General features: G+C 33.4%; 2 protein-coding genes across 4 annotated transcripts; both read right to left on the bottom strand.

Annotated features, from left to right (window-relative positions):
* Positions 1–4720: 4720 nt before the first annotated feature.
* On the bottom strand, positions 4721–9447 carry LOC131956683 (2-phosphoxylose phosphatase 1). Of its 3 annotated transcripts, none has more exons than XM_059321232.1 (6): positions 9336–9447; positions 8160–8308; positions 7506–7658; positions 7072–7149; positions 6713–6926; positions 4721–5993 (listed from the first exon to the last, which is right to left on the bottom strand). In XM_059321232.1, the coding sequence occupies exons 2-6, from the start codon at positions 8281–8283 to the stop codon at positions 5018–5020; spliced, it is 1545 nt and encodes a 514-aa protein (XP_059177215.1). In that variant the 5' UTR covers positions 8284–8308; positions 9336–9447; the 3' UTR covers positions 4721–5017. The 3 variants fall into 3 exon arrangements, with proteins under 3 accessions (XP_059177215.1, XP_059177214.1, XP_059177213.1); XM_059321231.1 differs by having other exon boundaries at positions 8166–8308; positions 9252–9429; XM_059321230.1 differs by having other exon boundaries at positions 9252–9429.
* Positions 9448–16766: 7319 nt separating this feature from the next.
* Positions 16767–20546, bottom strand: LOC131956676 (cytidine deaminase-like). The gene is made up of 4 exons (XM_059321220.1): positions 20419–20546; positions 19646–19757; positions 17801–17855; positions 16767–16892 (listed from the first exon to the last, which is right to left on the bottom strand). The coding sequence occupies exons 1-4, from the start codon at positions 20534–20536 to the stop codon at positions 16767–16769; spliced, it is 411 nt and encodes a 136-aa protein (XP_059177203.1). The 5' UTR covers positions 20537–20546.
* Between the last annotated feature and the right edge of the window lie 2056 nt (positions 20547–22602).

Below are 22602 nucleotides of genomic sequence, written 5' to 3' on the forward strand. Positions count from 1 at the left end.
TGTGATATTTTTTTTTTTCAAGTAAAATGCGTTTGATTTGTTTCCTTACTTGCTTAAATATTTTGCAATCTATTTATAAATTATACTATTATTTAACTAAATAAATAATTAAAACAATTCTTAAGTGATCTATTCAAATTCATGTGTAAGTCAGCTTAGTCATGACTTGATCTAGATCTACTCTTTAGGAAAAAAAGTATATCTAATAACCTGTTGTAGATGCTATAAATTTTGATTGATGTTAATGATCTGTACTAAATGCATTTCTAGTCTGTTAATTTTCTGTGTATTTATGTAGCTAATTAGTTACACCTAGTTCATATTTGACACAATACCGTATGATGTTAATTATTTTATGTAAACAGGCATTACTTATTTTGGAGTTTCTCACAGTTAATCCTATGTATGTTTATATATATATACTCAGTTTATTTTACTGGTGTGTTTTCCTATGTTCTTGCTCTGTGTATACATAGCATGTATTTCTATGCTTACTGGTGGTAGCTTAAGAATTATATATATATATATATAATTTTTCTCATGTCTGTTTCATAAGCTCAGATTTAATTGAACATGTTTTGGGAAAATAAAATCTGCATTGATTTGCTTTCTTTTTTTGTATAAAACCCTTTAGTTTTTAGCTGTTGCATGTTGATGTCATTTAAATAATTATTATTTATATTTTCTTTATGTTAGAAAAATGTGGGGATGTTTCTTTTAGCTAAGAGTTTCTCCCAGTTTTAAACTACACAACAGTTTTACACCAGGAATTTCAAGAACACATTCAACTTGAACTTTTACCAAAGAATATTTCCAATGCTTGTATTGATACGAAACTATCCAATCAAAACTAACTTTTCTTTCTTCCCCCCATCCCCCACTTGTATTACTTACTAGTTTTGTTTGACTTTGTGTGGGATTAATGAGAAGTTTGTTAGCTATAACATGAATCTGTTGACCACTGTTTTACAATGAGTGATTGAGGTTCTGTATTTGATTTTCTAATCAATAAATTTCAGAGATTTTACTGGAACATTTTTTTCTCTCCATGATTTGTTTGAATAAATGCCACATTTTCTTGTCATATTCACAAAAATTACTTGATAAAGCTAGCAAAAAAAAACATGAAAAAATTATTAACTTTACTAGTCCTGAGAACTGAAGTATAACTTTATAGTCTCCCCTGAACATTAGGTGCAAACATGTCTCCCTTCCCTGTAGTAATTTATTGGCTTATAAAGTAGATATCTTGGAAAATTATAGACAGGTGAAAGTAATTATTGAGAAAATAAATTTACTTTGTTAAACTGCTTTTAAAAAATATAAAGAATAATATACTATGGTAAAGCTTTTAAAAAATAAAATATCTCAAGCTTTTAACAAAGGTTGGGTTTTTAAAAACTTTGAATTAATGAAACTATGTCTTGGTGCTGTTTTTCTGCAGATATTTTAAATATCTCACTTGTAACACAGAGAACTGACTATTCACACCAATAGAATATATAAATATCACATAAGGGAATTTACAATTTTTTAGAAAGAAAGAAATAATTTTAAATGTTTTATTTGTTTTTTTAATCATTTTAATTTTTATATCAAATTCATAGAATAATATTAAAAAAACATTATGAAAGAAATTGTAAAAACAATTACTTTATTGGACTAAACTCAGGCCCTTGTTTCACTATAACTGACAAACATTTAAAATCATAAATCTCTTCAAAAACAACACTGCTCTGAAGGTTACAATGTTATTTAGCTCCAGCTTAAATTGTTACATTTAAAAAAAATGGAATGACATGTTAAAACTAAACAAATTAGGATATTTAAAAAATGATAATAATCAGGCTATTCATTTACTCTTTTTCTTCAAGTAGATCATCGTACAGATTGACTAGTTGGACATCACTAAAATTTTAGTTTCACAATCAATGAAATTTTGGCTTTGCAGGAATAAATTAAGTTGCAATTGTTTATAAAATGTAGCTTTTAGATAAGATGGATGTTAAAAAATAAATTTAACTTTAAATTAAATAACAGAACTATGATTTTAAATGTATATGGTTCAACATCATCTTCATTGCAAACTAATGCAAATTTCAATGCTAGATTACCCAATAAAATTTATGTACAATACACAATTTTCCCTCAAATGTTATCAAACCATAAGACTTTCCCAACCAAATAAACAAATATACCAGCTAAATGTACCCAATAAGAAAATTATAGAAAAGTAAAAAATAAAATGCTGAATTTTACAAATGAATCCATAGTATTGTTAACAAAGGTCTGGAGTTAAAATATCCTAAATGCAAAAAAAGTTTAAAAGTATTGTTTAGCTTATACATAAAAGAAACCTTAATCAAACAACACTTCATAAGTCGAGGTCACGGAAACAAGTGAACTCTACAAGCCTCATCAGGTACAAAAAAAGGGACCTTTACTAATTAAGTTAATTAAACTTACATAACTGCGGAGGAAATAATACTGGTTAAATGATTGAACAGGGCAATGCTAATTTTATAAGTTACAACACTATAAAACTAACTTCACAATGACAGGCAAAAAACATAAAGACTTAGCAGCACAAGGGTGGGTGGGTGTAGATCACAATGGGCAAAACTATCCAAGGAGGGAACACTAAAATAATTGTCAACATTAATTGATATCCAGTTAATTAAACAACTCATTAAACCTGATCTAATTATTTAAGCACAGGGTGACACTATTCAAGAGGGTAACCCAAAACAATGCCAACATTATTCAGATTTTTTTTTAAATATTAAACAACATATTGAAAATATGTACATCATTAAGTACAGGGTGACCCACTGAACATCATATTGGCAGAAAATGGAGTGGGCGACCCTGAGTATGGCATTACCTAATGGAGAATTGGAATTTTTTTTTAAAAAGCTGAACAAGTGCGGATGTAGCTTAAATTACTGCCAAAAATTCAAAATTAATTTTGAAACTAAACAACATATACAGTTCTACAACAAAAACAATAGCCCACATACACAGTCTTGTATTGCTTAATTGAAAAAGATTGAAATCCCTTTACATGCCAGCTGGTCACTATAAAATAATACAATAGTGAAACAGCACGATACCACCTTCACACAGTAATGCAACAGCTGTTGACTCAGATCTATATAATGACCTCTCTAAGTTAAAAAAAAAACTTGCCAATTGTCAACAATATTTAAATCTTTAAATTTTTTTCTTCATTTCTATAAAATAAACACATTTATTAACAAATGGCTATCTGTTCATATAATATACCATGCATATAATATACCATGCTTATGGACCAGGGATGGCACTAACATAACATTATTATTTGGATACACAAGCATAGGTTTCTAAATTAATATTTTATCTCTAGATTTTCTAGAATGTTGTGATTTATACAAAATATAATAATTATGAAATGAGTCAATAATAATATAATATTTACCTATAACCATACCTAATGGTACATAATTATTCTTATGGCATTTTTAAAAATCATCTTGTTTGCACAGACAGTAAATTTGCTCTTTTTAGGACTGTGTTTTGCATCGAAGTGTACACCATTTGTTCCTGACCCAGTGGTGGGTTTTTTAGGTGTCTCTGTGGTCCCTCTTTATATTATTCATAATGTCTTTTTAATTATATCAATACATTACATTATATCTAAAAGCATATAATTTGTAACAAATTATAATATCAACTTCAAATACAGGTTATCAAATAAATTGAATAATAGTCATATGGCTATTTTTTTTGTTGGAAAAACTAATTATTTCTACAATATTGAGCCAGGTCAGTTTTAAGTAAATTAATTCTCTATATAATAATTTACAAGAAAATTCTTTACAAAACTAGGACATAAATGCATTAATTCAGTTAAAAAGAAACCACTTCTTAAAATGTGAAAATGACATCACACTCTCTTATCTTACCTCTCATCACAACATTTCAACTTCCCCACTCGCTAGAAAGTGTGACATCATTTATGGACAACCCCAAAAGTAATAAAACAAATTTCAAAAGTAATAAATAATACTCTAGATTGGCATGCTTTCTCTCCCGTTATAATAGTGTATTTCTATTAAAAAATGGGTATAAATATAATATGTAACATGTTTTGTGGTATTATTAAAGTTAAATATTGGACAGTTTAATCTAACATATACATATAGAACTATGTAACATAAATATACAGAATCAAGTACCACTTTTACACAATCATGAATTTTTTAGATGACATTTTTTGTTTGACTTACCATTTTGTTATGCATATCAATGTTTTTTTAATGACAAGAGCTAGTTAAAGAAATAAAATTTAAAATATAAATAAATATATGTATCTTTTAAAAACACTCTTCAAAACACATTAAGGCACCCCTTAAGACTAATTTTAAAAATGTTCTGCTTTTTTTTTTAAAATTACATTTAATTAAAGGACGGACTGATAGACCACTTCTTGAATTACAGGAATTAATTATAGGAATTGATTAATGTAGATGATTAAATGAATGGAGTACCTGACAGAAAATTAGAAAAGTAAAAAGTTGATCAGGGCCTATACAATCATAACAAGCAGTGTGGTTACAGTTCACAACCTTTGAAGAACTATATGAAGAACGTTTTATTTCAATACAATAAAGCTACACACGTTATTTACATCTACTAGAACATTACATTGTATTATAGATACAGCTGTTGCTCTACTAGAACATTACATTGTATTATAGATACAGCTGTTGCTAAGTCAACCTTGTCATGTTAAAAATTTAATATGTATAAAATTTTAACAATAATCAAATAACAATTATAACAATTAATAGTTACAGAATAGATAAAGACTAGAAAGAAAAATGTGTTCAAAATTCAACTAAATTACAATATATGTATAATTCAATGTGAACAAATGAAACTACAAGTAACAATTTTAACATTTTGTTCTGCAGTTTATTATTTGAATAAATAGTATATAAAAATAATATGCTATGGTACATCTTTGTTTCACTTAAAGTGATTCACACAGGGAAACAAAGTTATCCCTAGATGCAAAGTCTTTCAAGTTCTCAAAATTACAGAACCCATCCTTAGTTTTGCCCCTACAGAAAATAGATTCCTTCGTCACAACTCTGCCGTTCTGAAGAATTCTAATCACATGTTCGCCAGTGCTCTGTTTTTTGTACAGCTCAAAGACTATTCTAGAAGCATATCCTGGCCAGACCCCATCTTCAAGTTCTAAAGCTGAGATAAGAGGAGAGACAGTGGTATCATGGCCTGAATACAGATGGAATGCTGGGTTAGTGCCGTTCTCTATAGCAATGTTCAATTCTAAAACGATTCTGTAAATCAGACCATGCATGGCAATTTTAGAAAACTTTTTGTAGTTTTCATTTCTGTTCAAACAGCTGCTCTGGTAGTCTATGGGCTCCCAAATGGCTTCTAAAGTCTTGGCGGTGATGCAGGTGTTGTTGGCGTTGCATGGGGGTGGCATGTTATGGCAGGCGTATCCAGTTAAACTATCCATTATCGGAGATGGATACTGTAAATCTTTCGCTTTGAGATTCACCACTTCGCTTATATGATCCACAAGGTGACTATAACGTTTCATTATCACAGCGTACCCGGGCTCCATCCGGCATTCTCTGCCTGCCCGGTTTCTCGCGGTATCCACACCGGGGCATGTGCAGGCCCCATGCACGATCTTCTCCTCACAAAAATTGATATTCGATGCATGTTTTAGGTTAATTTTCCCAATTTCAAAGCTGGGGAGGAGACCGTACAGAAAAGCTACAGCACTTTGGTATGTCCTGGACACCTCTGTGCTGTAGGCAACCACTTTCTTTGGCCAGTTGGTGGCATCAAACAGCTGGTGCTGGTGGAAGTACCTCTCACTGTAGTGTATACCATTCAGGATCTGCTGGATAGCCCCTCTTCCAGTCAGCTGACCATCAGCACATATGGTATGGGACGGATACACTGACCATCTGGAAATAAAACAACACAACATTACATTCAAACTGTTGTCAAAATCTAAACAAAAAGATGTATTTTCTTATTATCTTGTTTCTTTTTTGTAATATTGGACAGGATTTTCTAATACAACAAAGGATTACATTCAAACTGTTATCAAAATCTGAAACAGATGTTTCTTCTTCATTCTTAACTATAATGTTGGACAGGAGTTCCTCTAACACAATTAAGTATTACATGTAAACATGTTAGGAGCCATATGACATGTTGACTCCCATTTAAGCCTGCTATTTTTTCTGGATTTGCCTCTATAGCCTTTGTCCATCCAACAACAACTACAATGTGGCAGATGTTTGATTTTGGAGTTGTCTCTCTTAGATGGGTTGGTGTCACCAGCTATCAGGCCTCACCTGCCCCAAGGTTTGAATGAGAACTTTTGGTGGTAAATAGATATGATATTGCTATCTCATAAAGTTAAAATTAGGTATAAAGTTGACAATGAGAATGTGATATGGTGTAGTAGATAGGTCCAGTTCACTAACACCAAAGATTTCTGAAAATCAATAGCTAACCCAGCTATCATAAATACATCTAAAGTAGCCAAGGAAATAAATAGACAAACTCTACTTCATCTGTCTGACACACCAGTTCATATCAACATTGTGTTTTACATTACACAATTTTTACTTTTAAGTAAATATTCTAAATAACGCAAAGAAATCAAACTTAAAACCTTTTGAAAGAATTATCCTTTGAGCGTTCCTCAGATGCTGTAGCAATTACATGGGGGTAGTTGGCCACTTTAGGAATGTGAGAAAATTGAGACACATCCAACAAACAGCTCATGTCTTCCCTCTGAAACCCAGGCAACCTGGATATAGGTGAGCGATCTCCGTGTCGTATAACAACATGAACATTTATCAGTTTATAATCATCAGATACAACACCTGTAAGGTTCAAGAAAAATACTTTAAGTAAAAACTGACATTTTAATAAATTACATGAATACAATCATGCGTAATCAATTACAAATTAGTAACAATTTTAATATTATTGCCCTAAATTAGGTTAAAAATGAAAAAAAGTATATACCTTCATCTCCCATTGGCTGGCTATTAGGAGGGTTACAGTACTTGGCTATTCTTGGTACAGTTAAAGGAGGTCTGGTATCTGTTCACAATTTTTAAACATAATAGAATTAATATTATATATTACCTAGAATTAGAATGCGCTTCTGCTTATGAAGTAGAGACAGAATTACAATGCTAAATAACTTATAAAGCAAAACTTTGATTATAACTTGATCACTTTAAGACAAAGGTTCAATTAGATTGCTTAATTACTTATGAAAAAGAATGTTAATTGTAATGTTTAATTATTTATGAATAAGTTAAATTAGAATGCTAAATTACTTATGAAGCATTTTAATTAGAATGATTGGTTACTTATGAAGCATTGTAATTAGAATGATTAATTACTTATGAAGTATTTTAATTAGAATGATTAATTACTAAAAAAGGACTGACCCTTGTGATAAAGTATTTTTTCATCTCCATTGCTGCCTGAGTTTTTAAAGTGGACAACATCATTAAGGTTGGACTTCCTTAATTGACTAATTAAATTGTGCTTGTAGATGACACTTTTGCTGTCATGTTTGTATAGCTCATTACTGAAAGCAACTGTTACAAAAAGTTTTAAACTAGATATTAAAAGAAATCAGGGTAGTCATAATAATATATTCAAACAGTTTTAAATTAAAATTTAATGACTACTATCTGAGATATTTATGTCATGACTTGTGTGATGATGACTTAATAATTATCGACAGTGAGGATTAAATAATTTAATTGTCATCAAGGTTTAATTAATCTTTCATTATAAAAAATGAACTTTTATGGAAGGATTAGTTGTCATTTTTTTAAAAACAGTGGTTCTTAACCTTTTTACTGGTAATGAACCCCACCAGTTTTTTATACACATTCGCCGAACCATTCTTAATAGTTTTATCGTCCAAATACACAAAATATGGTTGCAAATAATATGAGTCTGGTGTGTTTTGACATTCACTGAACCACTGAGGTATGATCAAACCCAAGGTTAAGAACCTCTGATTTAAAATATGTCAAGCTCTCCATCATAAAACCTTTGAATAAAATTGACATCAAAATATACTGACTTACACTTACGGATAAAAAATATGAACACTAGAGTCAAAATCCCAAAAATGATCACATTTTTTAAGCTCAACAAGCGGCGCAAACGTATATGATGAATCATTGCTGTGATGGAATGTGCTAGTTTCATCCACACTACATGACACTTGTTTTTCCTGTTTTTAAGAAATAAAAAAAAACTTATATAATTGCAATACCACAATGTTAAATTTAATTGCTTTCCTAATTCAGGCCAAAAATTAGACTAGGTGTACAGTCTAGGACTGATACCAATGAAGTTAGTTTAATTATTTTAATACAATTATTTAAGTAAGCCAACTAATTTTTAGTTATTAGCCTATTATAGTATAACTAAGTAATTAGGCCTAACTATTTCATATTTTACAGCTGCATCCTGATAGTAAGGGATAGGGCATAGGCCTATATTTAATTATTTATTTTTATATAACTTACAAGTATATAGGACCTAGATTAGATCAGAGTAGCCTAGGCTACTAATTATCAAAGTAATAGGGCCTATAGATTAGACTTTTATACCTATTAATTTTACCCTATAGGGCTAAGTTCCTATAATATATAAATAATAGACCCTATAGTCTCTATACTCTATCCGCCTATAGCCGCCCCGATAGGCCCTACAGAAAAATAGTTTTTAAATACTGTAGATTGGATAGGTCCTAGCCTAGATATTCAAGCATTTTCTGAAATTGAAATAATATTTTCCTTAGGCTATTCTAGATTGTGATCTCAGTCATTGAATCAAAATATTCAAAATAACATCAAAAGTTTTAATAAAACCGTTCAAACGAAAAACAAAAACTTTTCATTCATTTAACTCTTGGTCTTACTTATTACTTGGTAACTTGTCGGGTGAATCAATGAAAAAAAAAGTCTTCAGAAATTATTAGGACTGGCCTAAAACTGTAAACATTGCTAAGACAATTTAAAGTTCAACTTTAACACAAGAGTACTGGCTCAGTCAGTACACTGTATTCTAGTGTACACATGCAGGCCAGTACAAGACAAATATAATTATTAAAAAAATAAAAATCAAGCAGTCAGTGACACTGACAGTGGAGTACAGACAGTTCAGCATACTTTTTTCCTCCTACTCTCAAATGCATCAGGAATCTAAATGTCAAATGACGTATGCTACACATTATGCTATAAGTTGTTATATACCCATCAATGCCATCTTATTATTTCATCTATAGATCAAGAACAGATCTTGTATTTTGCTGGCTTGGGTAGTTGATGATCGAACCGTCATTGCCTTTTTTTTTTTTGCTCTATTCGGGTGTTTATCAAGGGGAGTCTACTATAATATAAAATTTTCCAAACAGAAAAGATCCACTTCGTTTTTCTGTTTCAGTTTATTAATTATTAATATCAACTTTTTTTTACAGTTCAACTTCTAAAATGTAAATGTAGACCTAAGAGAGAAAATGTTGTTATCTAACTAATTATTTTTTTCTTTAATCTATCCAAAAAAATGTGTCACTTTACAGCAATACAATGCCTATTAAAACTGGAAATTCAGTGGAAATGTAATAAATAGGTAAATATAAATCTAGGTTTTATAGGGCCTAACCCAAATAAAATATCGAACTTAATAATAATATAATCTAATTCAATTGCGACTTTGACTAACTACTGCTATCATTTGCCTATAATATATAGATCTAGTTTGTCTTAATTTAAAACATATAGACCTAGGCTCTATCAAACAATTTTCAAAAAAAGATGGTATAGTCATAGTATAATAGAAGCGAATTAACAGATTAGCCGTAAACATACCCATCACACAACACACATCGCTAAAATAGCATAAAGCCACCGACCGTTCTTATCTGCAACACAACGAAGCCTCGAACACAATGTCAAGACTGGCCGTAAGAAGAAAAATGTGTTTTAATCATTTACAACCCTAAATGTGTTTACCTTGGTGTCCCGATCCACACAGCACCTGGCCAGTGTACGGTAGGCAGCAGACTAACCGTACCTTGTTCGTTCGCGTTTTACCGTGGGGGGAGGGGGGGGGGGTGGACTCGCCGTTGTTTTAGCAATAATCGCATCAAAGGATTGCCTCAAATAAATATTTAAAACACACAAGGCGAGCCGGGAGAGCATCTTCTAACCCCTCCTCCTTCCCCCCTCCCCTTTCAACCACACATACTTACATAAGTCATTACTTTTTTTTAAAAAAAAAAAGAACAATGACTGTCTGCGGTGACATTTTTTAAAAAAAAATACACTACCCTCGCGAACTCAGGTCAGGGGCGTATAAAGTTATTTATGCAAGGTGGACGTGCCCTCTCCCCAACCATAAATGTAAAATTTCGACTTCATTTTTTGTACTCAAATTAACAATGTAATTTAATCCGATCAACGGTAGTTTATTAATGTGTAATTATTTTCTTTGGCCACTGTATTGCGTCTCCTCTGATTGATTAACTGTGTCAGTATTGTTACCCACCCCACAATTAACAAAGAAAACCATTTACTATAAGAAAGTCTATGGGTGTACTGTAATCTACCCAGTTGCCGGAAATCAGAAGAAATAGTATTTCCCACTATAAAAAGTGTCCGGGTGTAATCCACCCAGTTGCCGGGGACAGGGTACCAAATATGTTAAGTAGACGCCCATGTTTCACGTCAAAAATTTGAGTTCGCGTGTTCTGGTTCGATGCTTTGTGAACTTTGACTTTTCGAGTTACACTTTTTAATTTATTTTTTTTCAGTGTAGGCGAGTTCCTCATCCACAACGCCCCCCCCCCCCCACACACACACACCCTTACAGGAATGTATTGTTTCCAGCAGTGCTTCACAGCTTGCATCAATAATGTAGTGTAAGGCGGCGGCTAGGGTTGTTGATGGCAGCCACTTGATGAGATAATGAAAACCATCCAGTGGCGTCGCTAGGGGCTAAGTATGGGATGGGCGCAGACAATGGCGAGCGGCATTATAGTAGTAGGGTACGCAATTCGTGCAACTTTTATTTGTCTTGATAGGAAGGGGGTCATCCATAAATGACGTCACGCTTTTTTTGACGATTTTTACCTCCCCCCCCTCCCCTCCGTCACACGTCGTCACAAAAAGCCAGACCCCCCCCCCCCCCTAAAATGACGTTACACCTCAGCCTACAACCCCCCCCCCCCTTAAAATTGCAGTTGAATTTTTTTTTAAAACATCGATATTTTTCTAAAATCTTGTCTGAACTCTGTCAAAATAGAGTATTTTAATGAATTCCTATTACAATTTAGTAAAACAGTTTTCTAAAACGCGAAATAACGTCTAAAATTCGTTTTCTAACATTGCTTTTTTAGAATTCAAGAGTGTGACATCGCACCATCTTTACTCCCCCCCCCCCTTCTCCCCCCCCTTCTCCCCCTCATCACACACCGTCACAAAATTACGGACCCCCCCCTCCCCCCCCCCCGAGTGTGACGTCATTTATGGACGACCCCAATATAGAAAATAAAGTTGACCACACCAGGCGTGCCGGATAGTAGGGTCAAGACTAAACTAAGTAAATGAGATTGTTTCTACTGTGATTCATCGCAAAACTAAAGATGGGTATTAAGGCGCAAATCTTAAATTGAAGAAAATATTCTTCAAATCAATACTATGCTACAAAACACGCAGGGATTCTTTCAGATTTTTTCTCCGGATCGAAGGGGGGAGGGGGAGATTATGAAAATTGCGATAGTTTGGGGACACTACTATTTCGTCCTGGGGGAAAAAGTGGACGTGGTCAAGAAAAGTGTTCCCGGAAAGAGACACTCGACGCACACACAATGCTTACATAGTAATATATATATATATATATATATATATATATATATATATATATATATATATATATATATATATATATATATATATATATATATATATATATATATATATATATATATATATATATATATATATATATATATATATATATATATATATATATATATAAAGATAGAGAGAGAGAGATTAAAAAAGGAGAGTGCGCTTGGTTCAAGTATATTACGCAATACGACATTACCAGTTGAGTGTCCCTGTACTGATTATGCTTTCATCGTTAATTTAATCCCACATATTATTTTCTTCCGACCCTGAAACCAACTAGACACGTTCGATGCAAGCGTATTTTCTTTATTTAGATTATGAATTCCCGATTTTGATCTTTCACCCTCTCCCGAAGCCAGCGCCGGTCGACAAAAATAACGATAACTGCAGACGTTATATTCGAAGTTGTCACGATGTTTTAAAAATTTAACGAGTTCGCCGCAAGAATGAGACAATTATTTTTTTTTTACCTTTTTTTTCGTATTGCTTGATTAGAAGCTAGCCTAGTTCTAGAACAATCGACATTTTATTTATGGAAACGAACGCCCCTTATCGCTCTCAAGTCTCAAAAGGGTGAAAGGTAAGGGTGGATTGTTGAGGGAGGGTGCAAAACCTTCCTAAATCCAACCACCCCCACCCCAATTCATCCCAAAAAGAAAGTAGTCTAACGCTAAGATAACCATTGGCATCGTGTCGCTTAAAGCTTACAATTTCAAAATAACAACAAACAACAACCAATATTACGTTTTTAAAATAGATATGGAACACATTGGTGCTAAATGTATTGGCATATATATATATATATATATATATATATATATATATATATATATATATATATATATATATATATATATATATATATATATAGTACCAAGATGTAGACCTAATGAAGGAAGTTGGTTATATAAATTATGTTTTTTGTTAGAATACTTATTTGTGTATTCCTGCTAGTGCTGTATGTGCACACTAGTTAGGTTGAGTATTTATTTAAGTATTTATTGTTGTACTACTTATTGGTACTTGTTGGCAGTACTGTGTACTGGCCGCAACATATTTTATTGTACCCGTGTATGTTGTAGCCTACACGTGGTGTTATCATGAATGTAACTTTTTGTTTACATTTGTTTTAGGGTTACAGTCTTCTCTGTTGTTTTTTTTTTTTGGTTTTCCTGTTCGTTTGGTATTCATCAGTAATCGTCGTACTATTGTTGTGGTGAATAAAGCGAGTACTTGACAACAACTATCGGCGTCAGTGTGTTCTAAATCTCAGGGTCAGCCCGTCTTAACCACAACACCTCAGTGGGTAAAAGCATCCCCACTGAGGGAGGGTTATATATATATATATATATATATATATATATATATATATATATATATATATATATATATATATATCGAATATTGTAATATTGTCTATCACAAACGCTTATGGATAGAAACGTCATCCCTCCATCCTTGTGAAGATGGCTGTGTACTAATAGCCCGATAAAGTCTTTGGACTGGCCTTGGCGAGACGTAGCGACCCTTCCCGGCGCCCGGGGACAAACTTTTCATTTGCACCCCCCCCCTCAAACTTTCAATTTACACCCCCCTCAACCATTCAATTTATTTTTCCAACCCATTTTGGCGCCCCCTAAGGTCGGCGCCCGGGGACGTGTGTCGTCCCCCCCCCCTCGCTACGCTACTGGGCCTTGGCCCTGCTAACTTGTGGAGATGGCCTGTCAATTGTAGACATGGCCCACTAAGCTTGTGGATATGGCCCTACTGTTGTACGAAATGGCCCTGTTAACTTGTATAGAGGTCACTCTGTTCTGCCATGACCGTCCAGCGTACCGCATGTTTATTTTGTACAAACTTTGATACCCGATCAGAGTTTCTTCCAGGCATCTCTTCGGGGAGGCGAAGCCCCCACCCCGAAATTTTTTTACCGCCCCCCTCCCCCCCCCCCCCCCCCCACCCGAACGAAATGAAATTTATATAATTTATATAGAAAATATATACTTTTAACAGTGTCCGCTCCCCCGAAAGTTTCAAGTGCCCCCCCCCCCCCCCCCGGAGAAAAAAGTCTGGAAGAAACACTTTACCCGATCCAGCTGAAACATTGATTACCATCTGCTGTTTACCGCTAATAGGTTTAGAACATCGCTAACAGATGTAGCTCCAACGCCTCAGATTCTATGTTGACTACTAATACGGTTTTAACACATACATTGATTATTTCTGTGTTGACATTTGCAAATTATCTGCTTAGCCCTTTAAAATATCAATTTATTAAAAACTTGTATTGTTATACAGCCAAAAAAAAAAAAAATGAACGAATTTTTCGAGTTAATTTTAAGTCTGTTGTTAATAAATCAGAATTATCGATCCTAACTCTCTGGGTTATCTTTCCATCGACCAACCTCTGCATGTTTTTGTTAACTTTTTGTGATATTGTGTAATATTGATTTGAAAAATAATTGTTTAAAGTGTTTGACGATTCGTCCCCTTGATACAAGATTTTACAAAGGATTAGAGAAGAGTGAATGTGAGTAGGGGGTGATATTAAGGCTATTTGTGAGTGACGGTATGTGACGCCGTGGTCTAGCGGTAGAGCGCTAGACAGCTGACCTTAAAGTCTTGAGTTCGTATCAGGGTTAAAATTAGTAGAACTTCCCTGAGCTCACCCAGATTTGATGGGTACCTAACTCACGTTAGGGAAAGTAAAGAGGACTGGGCATAGTGTTGACCACACTATATCTTCATTTGTTGAGGTCACAGAAACAGGTGAACTACTTCACATGCTCCATGGACCGTCAGATTAAATAAACCGGGAGTGATCTCCCCTAAATTAAAAAAAAAACAGGGGATGGGAACTCGGGATATAGACATGAATTTTAATCCATTTAAAATACTTAAACTTTTTAAAATAGAATAAAATCTCGTAGAAAAAAGAATTGCACAAATAAACGCCAAATAAAATGTGCATAATAGTGCGCAATATTATTAGTGCTTTATAAATTAACATGCGTTTTTTTTTTTGAGAAATTGGAAATAGCGACAATTACTACTTCCGGTTATCGGAAATCACTCAAAAGTTGATACGGATCTACGATTTTGATAAAATACTTAGCTGTAATTGTTCTCAAGTTATCGTGTTTACAGACACACAGACATACACACAGACATACGCACAAGATTACAAAATTATGTTTTTCCGTATCAGTGAGGTGTAAAACGTCGAGATTTCCAAAAATCTCTTTTTTTTTTTGCACGATTACAAGACTTTCTCTATACTTTGTATATACGAGAAAGTAAAAAGGGAGCTTTATATGAGTGAGGGTCGGGGGGGGGGGGGGGGAGGAAGCTGATATTAAGACTATATATGAGTGAGGTATAAGATACGTGTGAGGTTGTATATTACGTGTGTTCTCAAACAGACAAGCAATACATGAGATAACACTGAATCAATTTCAGCTGTTAAACAAAAAGTACTCATGTAAGACATGAGTTTTGTGGGACGGTCAGAGAGAGGGCGTTGTGTGTGGAGTACAAGCAAACAACAACAGAGCTGATCGTATCGGATGTTTACTTTTGGAAGGTTTACCTGTAACATGCGGTCCTATTGATGGGTACACCCGTGTTCCATGATCCAATAACGTTTTATATGATGCGATAAGTCTTGTACCGTGCCAGTGTCAAATCGTTCATAATGCCGGTTTATTTGTGTTTAAATGTATATATATATATATATATATATATATATATATATATATATATATATATATATATATATATATATATATAAGTGTGTGTGTGTGTATATATGTGTGTGTGTGTTGTAATGATTATATATTAAAAATTGACGTAATTAAGGAATACATTTTCAACTTGGAGTGGGAGAGTACTCAAACAAAAAAGAAAAAAAACTGCGAGTCATCGCCCTTGAATCCGACCAGCCAAGAAGCAGGTTAATGAACGCATCAGGCTGTGAATAATTTACCGAGGCACCGCGACGTGCCGTGCCAAAGGTGAGTACCTCACGCAACCGTTTCAAACATGGCCTCTGGCCGTGTAAACAAAAGGCTCCCGGCTCACGCCCGGGGGTGTCGACCCGGTGAGGGTTGGGGTGAAGATACAGTGGGCGCACCGTCATTTATTTAGTGTAATCTCAGTACAACTGCACAGGCAGGTGCTATTTTTAAGATTACAGTACTCTAAGTGGGACTAAATGGTTGGCCTATCCTTGAGTGTACTTTTATGTGATACATAATATATATATATATATATATATATATATATATATATATATATATATACATACATATATATACATGTATATATATATATATATATATATATATATATATATATATATATATATATATATATATATATATATATATATATATATATATATATATATATACATGTATGTATATATATACGCACATGTATTTATATACATGTATATATGTAGACCTTTATATATATATATATATATATATATATATATATATATATATATATATAGCGTCGTGCATTTCTGCGTGTATACACCTGCGAATGAGTATGCGTGCGTGTTCCGCAATGCGTATCTAGGTACTACATGTAGAAACAACTTACAGAAATAAATGGCTGCAATAAAAACCATTTTAGTGCTGTTCATTTAAAATCATCAAAAAACAGGAAGATTTTAAAAATAATTTAATTGTAAATGCGTAATGGATTTATGTACGTTGAGGTCAGAGCAATCAACACTTCATTTTAATGAGATGATGTGAGATCGTGTTAAACCTCATTCCTCTTTGGTTCCGGAAATGGACCTGAAAATCCCAGGGGCAGTAACTCGCCTGTGGTCATCTTCCTATAGGTCCGGTCTGGTTTAGTCATGTACACATCAATGTCACAGCCAAACTGGACAAAGGGAACATACAAAATTATTTGAAACCTTAAAGAATATTTGCCATGAAATAGAATGATGGGAATGAATGTAATAGCGGTCTTGATAGTGTAAAAACATTGAAAAGTTTCAAACGGACGTTTTTATATTTAATTTCCAGTTTTCTTGTTTAAAATTCATTATTAACAAAATTTTAACTGTATAAAAATTGAACTTTTAGTGTGTGTTCGTAGGTTTGTGTTTACGTGTGTTTTTATGGGTGTATATGGGTGTATGAAGGTGTATATGGGTGTGTGTGTGTATTTGTAAGTGCGTATAAGTGTAGGTAGATGTGCATGAATGTGTGTGTGGTAATGTGTGTGTCTATGGATTTGTATGTGTGTGTATTGCTGTGTGTGTGTGCCTGTGTTTGGAGGGACAGGAGTGGGGAGCAGGATTATGGATTAAGACAATAAACCATTAGCTCAGCTTGATAAGAATCGATTGACAGACGTATGTTTAGTGACCCACTAAACGTTGGCTTTATGTGCTGGCACGTCAAATAACCATGTTAACCCTTTATGTCCTGGATTATCTTCTTTCCCTATTCTAGAATGTTAAAAATACCCATGTTAACCCTTTTTGTACTGGATCATGCTCTTTTTCAGTTCTGGAATGTAGCTATCCATGTTAGTCTTAGATGGTATTAATAAAGTAGTGTTTACATTAATGGTAACATAAATACAATATGTTCTTTTATTCAATAAGGCGCATTTTTAAACATAACCACGGCAATAGCAACAAGTAAAGAATTAGTTTACAAGTTAAGTTTAAGTTTTCAGTAAAAAGTAAAGAGTAAGTTTCAAGTAACAAGTAAAGTTTAAGTTTCCGGTAAAAAGTAAAGAATAAGTTTCCAGTAACAAGTAAAGCTAAGTTTTCTAACCTCGTACATAAACTGCCTGCAACCACCACAGGGTGATATGAAGTCAACTAGGTTCCTGAAGATGACATACATCACATATCCATTATACATACACGCGCACGCACACACACACACACACACACATATATATATATATATATATATATATATATATATATATATATATATATATATATATATATATATATATATTCATATATATTCATATATATATATATATATATATATATATTCATATATATATATATATTCATATATATATATATATATATATATGAATATATATAATACATATGTGTGTGCATGTATTTATGTATATATATATATATGTATATATATATATATATATATATATATATATATATATATATATATATATATATATATATATATATATATATAAATATATATATATATATATATCTATAATATAAGCGGGCTGTGTCTGTCCTTCCTTCCTTCCTTCCGTCCGTCCGTCATCGCTATAGATTTTGGGACTATAAAAGTAAACATTCGCACCATGCTGTGCTTTTCAGTGCACCGCAGTGTCTTATTATAAGTAATAGAGTAGGGTTTGTTTATATAGCGGCATAGAGCTATTTTAAAATTGCCACGGTTTTTACTCTTTCGCATAACGTCAAGAAAATATTAAATACACGCAAACTGCTAAAACGTATTAAAAAGATTAATGTCAAATATCATTTTCGTTTAGGCTCCCAGAAAAAGTGGATACATTTTAATAACATAATAACAGTAGGGTAGAAAAATCAAATTAATTTAACTCTTTTCTAATTTTGACAAAGGAGGTAATTTAAAAATACATTAAACTCACGCTAATAAAAAATGTGAATGCAAATATACGTTCGTCATAGAAGGAATTAGTGTTGCAATAATATAATTAGCAAAATGTGAATGCAAATTATTCGGATGTGTAAGAGGAAATTATTGTTAGAAAATTATAATTAGCATGGATTGATAAAAGGCAATCTTTTATTTATTTTATTCACCGAATGTAGGCCCTACTGTTTATTACTTATAATTTTTAATCAACTATTCAGCACTATTATAGGCGCGTCATCACGTTCATTAGGTGCGCAATGGTTTTAGTTATGAAACTCAATTGTAAATTTTTAAAATTTAAAGTACTGGAAAAAAAATATGCGTGAATGGATAAAGTGAAATATTGTAGGTAAAACACGGATATTTTAAATACTGCCTATTATTTATACTGTTTTCTAATTATTTTTCTGTCGGTTTGCGGACAAGCTAGGGGTTTTATAGGAGAGGCGTTGCGATGGGGGGGGGGGGCATATGTCCCCGGGTGCCGACCTTAGGGGGCGCCAAAGTGGGTTGGAAAAAATTTGCGAGGGGGGGGGGGGGGGGTGGAAATCGAAAGTTTTAGGGCGGGGGGGGGGGGGAAAGGGGTGCAAATCGAAAGTTTGAGGGGGGTGCAAATCACTGGAAAGGGCGCGATTAGGCGCAACGGGCTAGACTGTGAGCAATATGCCTTTATGATTGCATTTAAATTGTGTTTATGTTATGAGTGTTGTGTTTGTTTTTTCGTTGTTTTTTTTTTTTTTTTTTGCGTTCGTTTATGTTGTGTTTAGTTTTGTTCTGTTCCCAAGTTGGTACATTTAAAAAATATTTACCGTGGCGGAGCACGGGATGCAGCTAGTATATATATATATATATATATATATATATATATATATATATATATATATATATATATATATGTGTGTGTGTGTGTGTGTGTGTGTGTGTGTGTGTGTTTGTGCATATATTTGATTTTTGTATATAGTGCATTACGTATATAGAATTCAAAATGTAATTTTTATTACTTACGAGGCAATAGAGATGGCTTTGAAATTTTGGTGACCTTCAGACACGGCCTTGACAATGACTGCCCTCTCGGCGCATACAGTCAGACCGTAGGAGGCATTCTCGACATTACATGCTGCACGGGGGAGAGATACATTCATTTGCATTACATCTTACAGAGGGGAGAGATATATTCATGGTCATTACATCTTACATTGAGGAGAGATATATTTTGTTCATTACATATTACATTGAGGAGAGATATATTCATGGTCATTACATCTTACATTGAGGGGAGATATATTCATGTTCATTACATCTTACTTTGGGGAAAGATACATTCATGTTTTTAACATCTTACATTGGGGAGAGATACATTCAAGTGCATTACATCTTACACAAGGGAGAGATATGTTCATTTTAATTACCTCTTACATGAGGGAAAGATACATTAATTTTCATTACATCTTACATTGGGGAGAGATACATTTATGTCATTACATCTTACAAAAGGGAGAGATAAATTCATGTTTGTTACATCTTATATTAGGGAGACATAAATTAATGTTTGTCACATCTTACTTATGGGGAGAGATACATTCATGTTCAGTACATGCTACTTAGGAGAGAACTTGCATCATGGACTTCATGACATCCTACATTGGGGAAAACTACATTTATGGACTTAACTAATCCTCTTCTTAATAACATCCTACTTACGTCTCTGCTGTGGTTAGTAGGTCTTCAGCTAAGTATGACAGCGCTTGTCCTACCTTAAAATACACCTGAAACTCTACCTGTAAATATGTGTCCATCTGACGTCAGAAGTGCGGCACCAACACGGATCCTGCTGTATGGACAGTAGGAATGTTGTCTCGCTTCCAGACTTTTCTGTATCAGCTCTTCCACAGACATACCGTGTCTAGCGATCACATACACAACATATAAATCGACCTCTTGTCGTACACATACAACACAACACTATGATATAACCCATCCCAACATACATATAAGGTTATATAACATCTCCATCCCTTTTGAAGATTTCTAGATATTCCCCCTTCCTTATCATGAGCTGAAAAAACTATTGGTCTGTACGATTTTTTGAGATGAAGATTTCTTTGAAGAACGTAGTCAATTTATATTTATATTCTTTATATTCTCACCTGATCATTTAATTTATAATTTTATAATTTTAATTTATTTTTATTTTTATGAAACTCGCGTTTATGAGGTTTCATTTTATTCTTACTACCATCTTATATAGTAGAAATGTAGTCAGCAAAAGGCTGGCATATACCGCTCAACACCAGATAATGTAATACAGAAGTATTAGGCAGAGGCGTAGCGAAGGGGGGGGGGGCAGGGGGGTACATATGTTCCCGGGCGCCGACCTTAGGGGCGCCAAAATAGGTTTGAAAAATAAATTAAAATCTCATTTTAGCTGCATTTTTGCAGTATATATATATATATATATATATATATATATATATATATATATATATATATATATATATATATATATATATATATATATAGTATATGAGGGGGTGCAAATAGAAAGTTTGAGGGGGGGGTGCAAATCGAAAATTGAAAGGTTGATCCCGAGGGGGGCGCCAAATTGAAAGTTTGTCCCGGGCGCCGGGAAGGGTCGCTACGCCTTTGGTATTAGGCCTATATAGTGTGTGCTTAATTCTTTACTTACCTTGCTAAAAAAAACGGAAAACTCGTTTAGTGTGTGGAAGGGGAGGGTGTGTAGCCTATAACATCGGATTTTTCCGCAAACAATTTTAAACGTAATTTATTTAATCTAAATTAGTTTTCTGGCTAGAAAATATACTTTAGATTAGGTTTTTCATTTAGCTCCTTGTTATATGAAACGTGTTTCATTATCACACCTGGCTTCCACGTTTCATTTTGGTATTTAGACCTACACTACCTGTTTGAATGGAAACTACTTTTCGTCGAAGAAATACGTGACGTAAACCATATGACGTATTTAGCTGGCTGACCTCTGACCAGTACTTTTTTTTCCAAGAAAAATGTGTTCATTTTCTTGTAATAGTTAAACCGTAATTTTAACCAAGTTTCAATGTAAAAAAAAAAAAAAACGATTGTTCTTTATCCGTTGCTTGCCGTCTATTGGTCAGTATTTGATACCTTAACAGATTCCGAGTTTTGGTTAGATTTTGGTTAAAGTTAAATTTATACAGCGGTTAACCGTGATATATATTTAAAACATAAAAGTTTGAGTTGGCTGGATCAAGTGTTATAAGTAAGAGTTAAATGTAGATTAGTGTAAGGAGTTAGGTTTATAATATGATCATTATATCTCACATGACAGGTTAGGTGATGGCTGATATTCAATAGGCTAAACTACATAGATCTACGTATTGTATGCAATTTTGACTAAGGAACCAAAAACTAGTAATTGTGTACGTTCATTAATAAATGATATATAATCAATAATCTTACATCTTTGATGTCTCTGTAGTGATTACAGCAATAATCTTAATCCACAAGACAATTAATCTTTTTGGGATAAGCTTCAGAATGTTGATAATCTCGCTAATACGATTAGAGGTGTATCGCTTGATCGTACAATCCTTGCCGAGAATTGAAGCCGATCGATATTTCAAGCTAATCGAAGGCTTGATTTAGTTTCTGATCTATTTAATTTGTAGGGTGAATGGAATGCCACCTGCATACGTTGTTATATGTGTTGCATTTTTGTCGCGACGTGCGTCATAGTTTGGGTCTATAAATAGATACAAACCCGGATGTAGGCACAGTAAACAAATACAATTTGTTTATTTGACTGCAATATTGTTTTTTCAGGACTCTTTTCGGAGGGGGGTAAATGGGTAAAGGGGGCAATCTTAAACTTCTGGATTGGGGGAGGGGAGGGGTTAAGGTATGATGATGTGCAATGTGTAGGAGCAGACACTCTTTACAGTATATGCATGTCCTATATAATTTTT

Source organism: Physella acuta, unplaced genomic scaffold, assembly GCF_028476545.2.
Source record: "Physella acuta isolate Inbredline_101_S28 unplaced genomic scaffold, ASM2847654v3 ptg001169l, whole genome shotgun sequence".
NCBI classification, from domain to species: Eukaryota; Metazoa; Mollusca; class Gastropoda; family Physidae; genus Physella; species Physella acuta.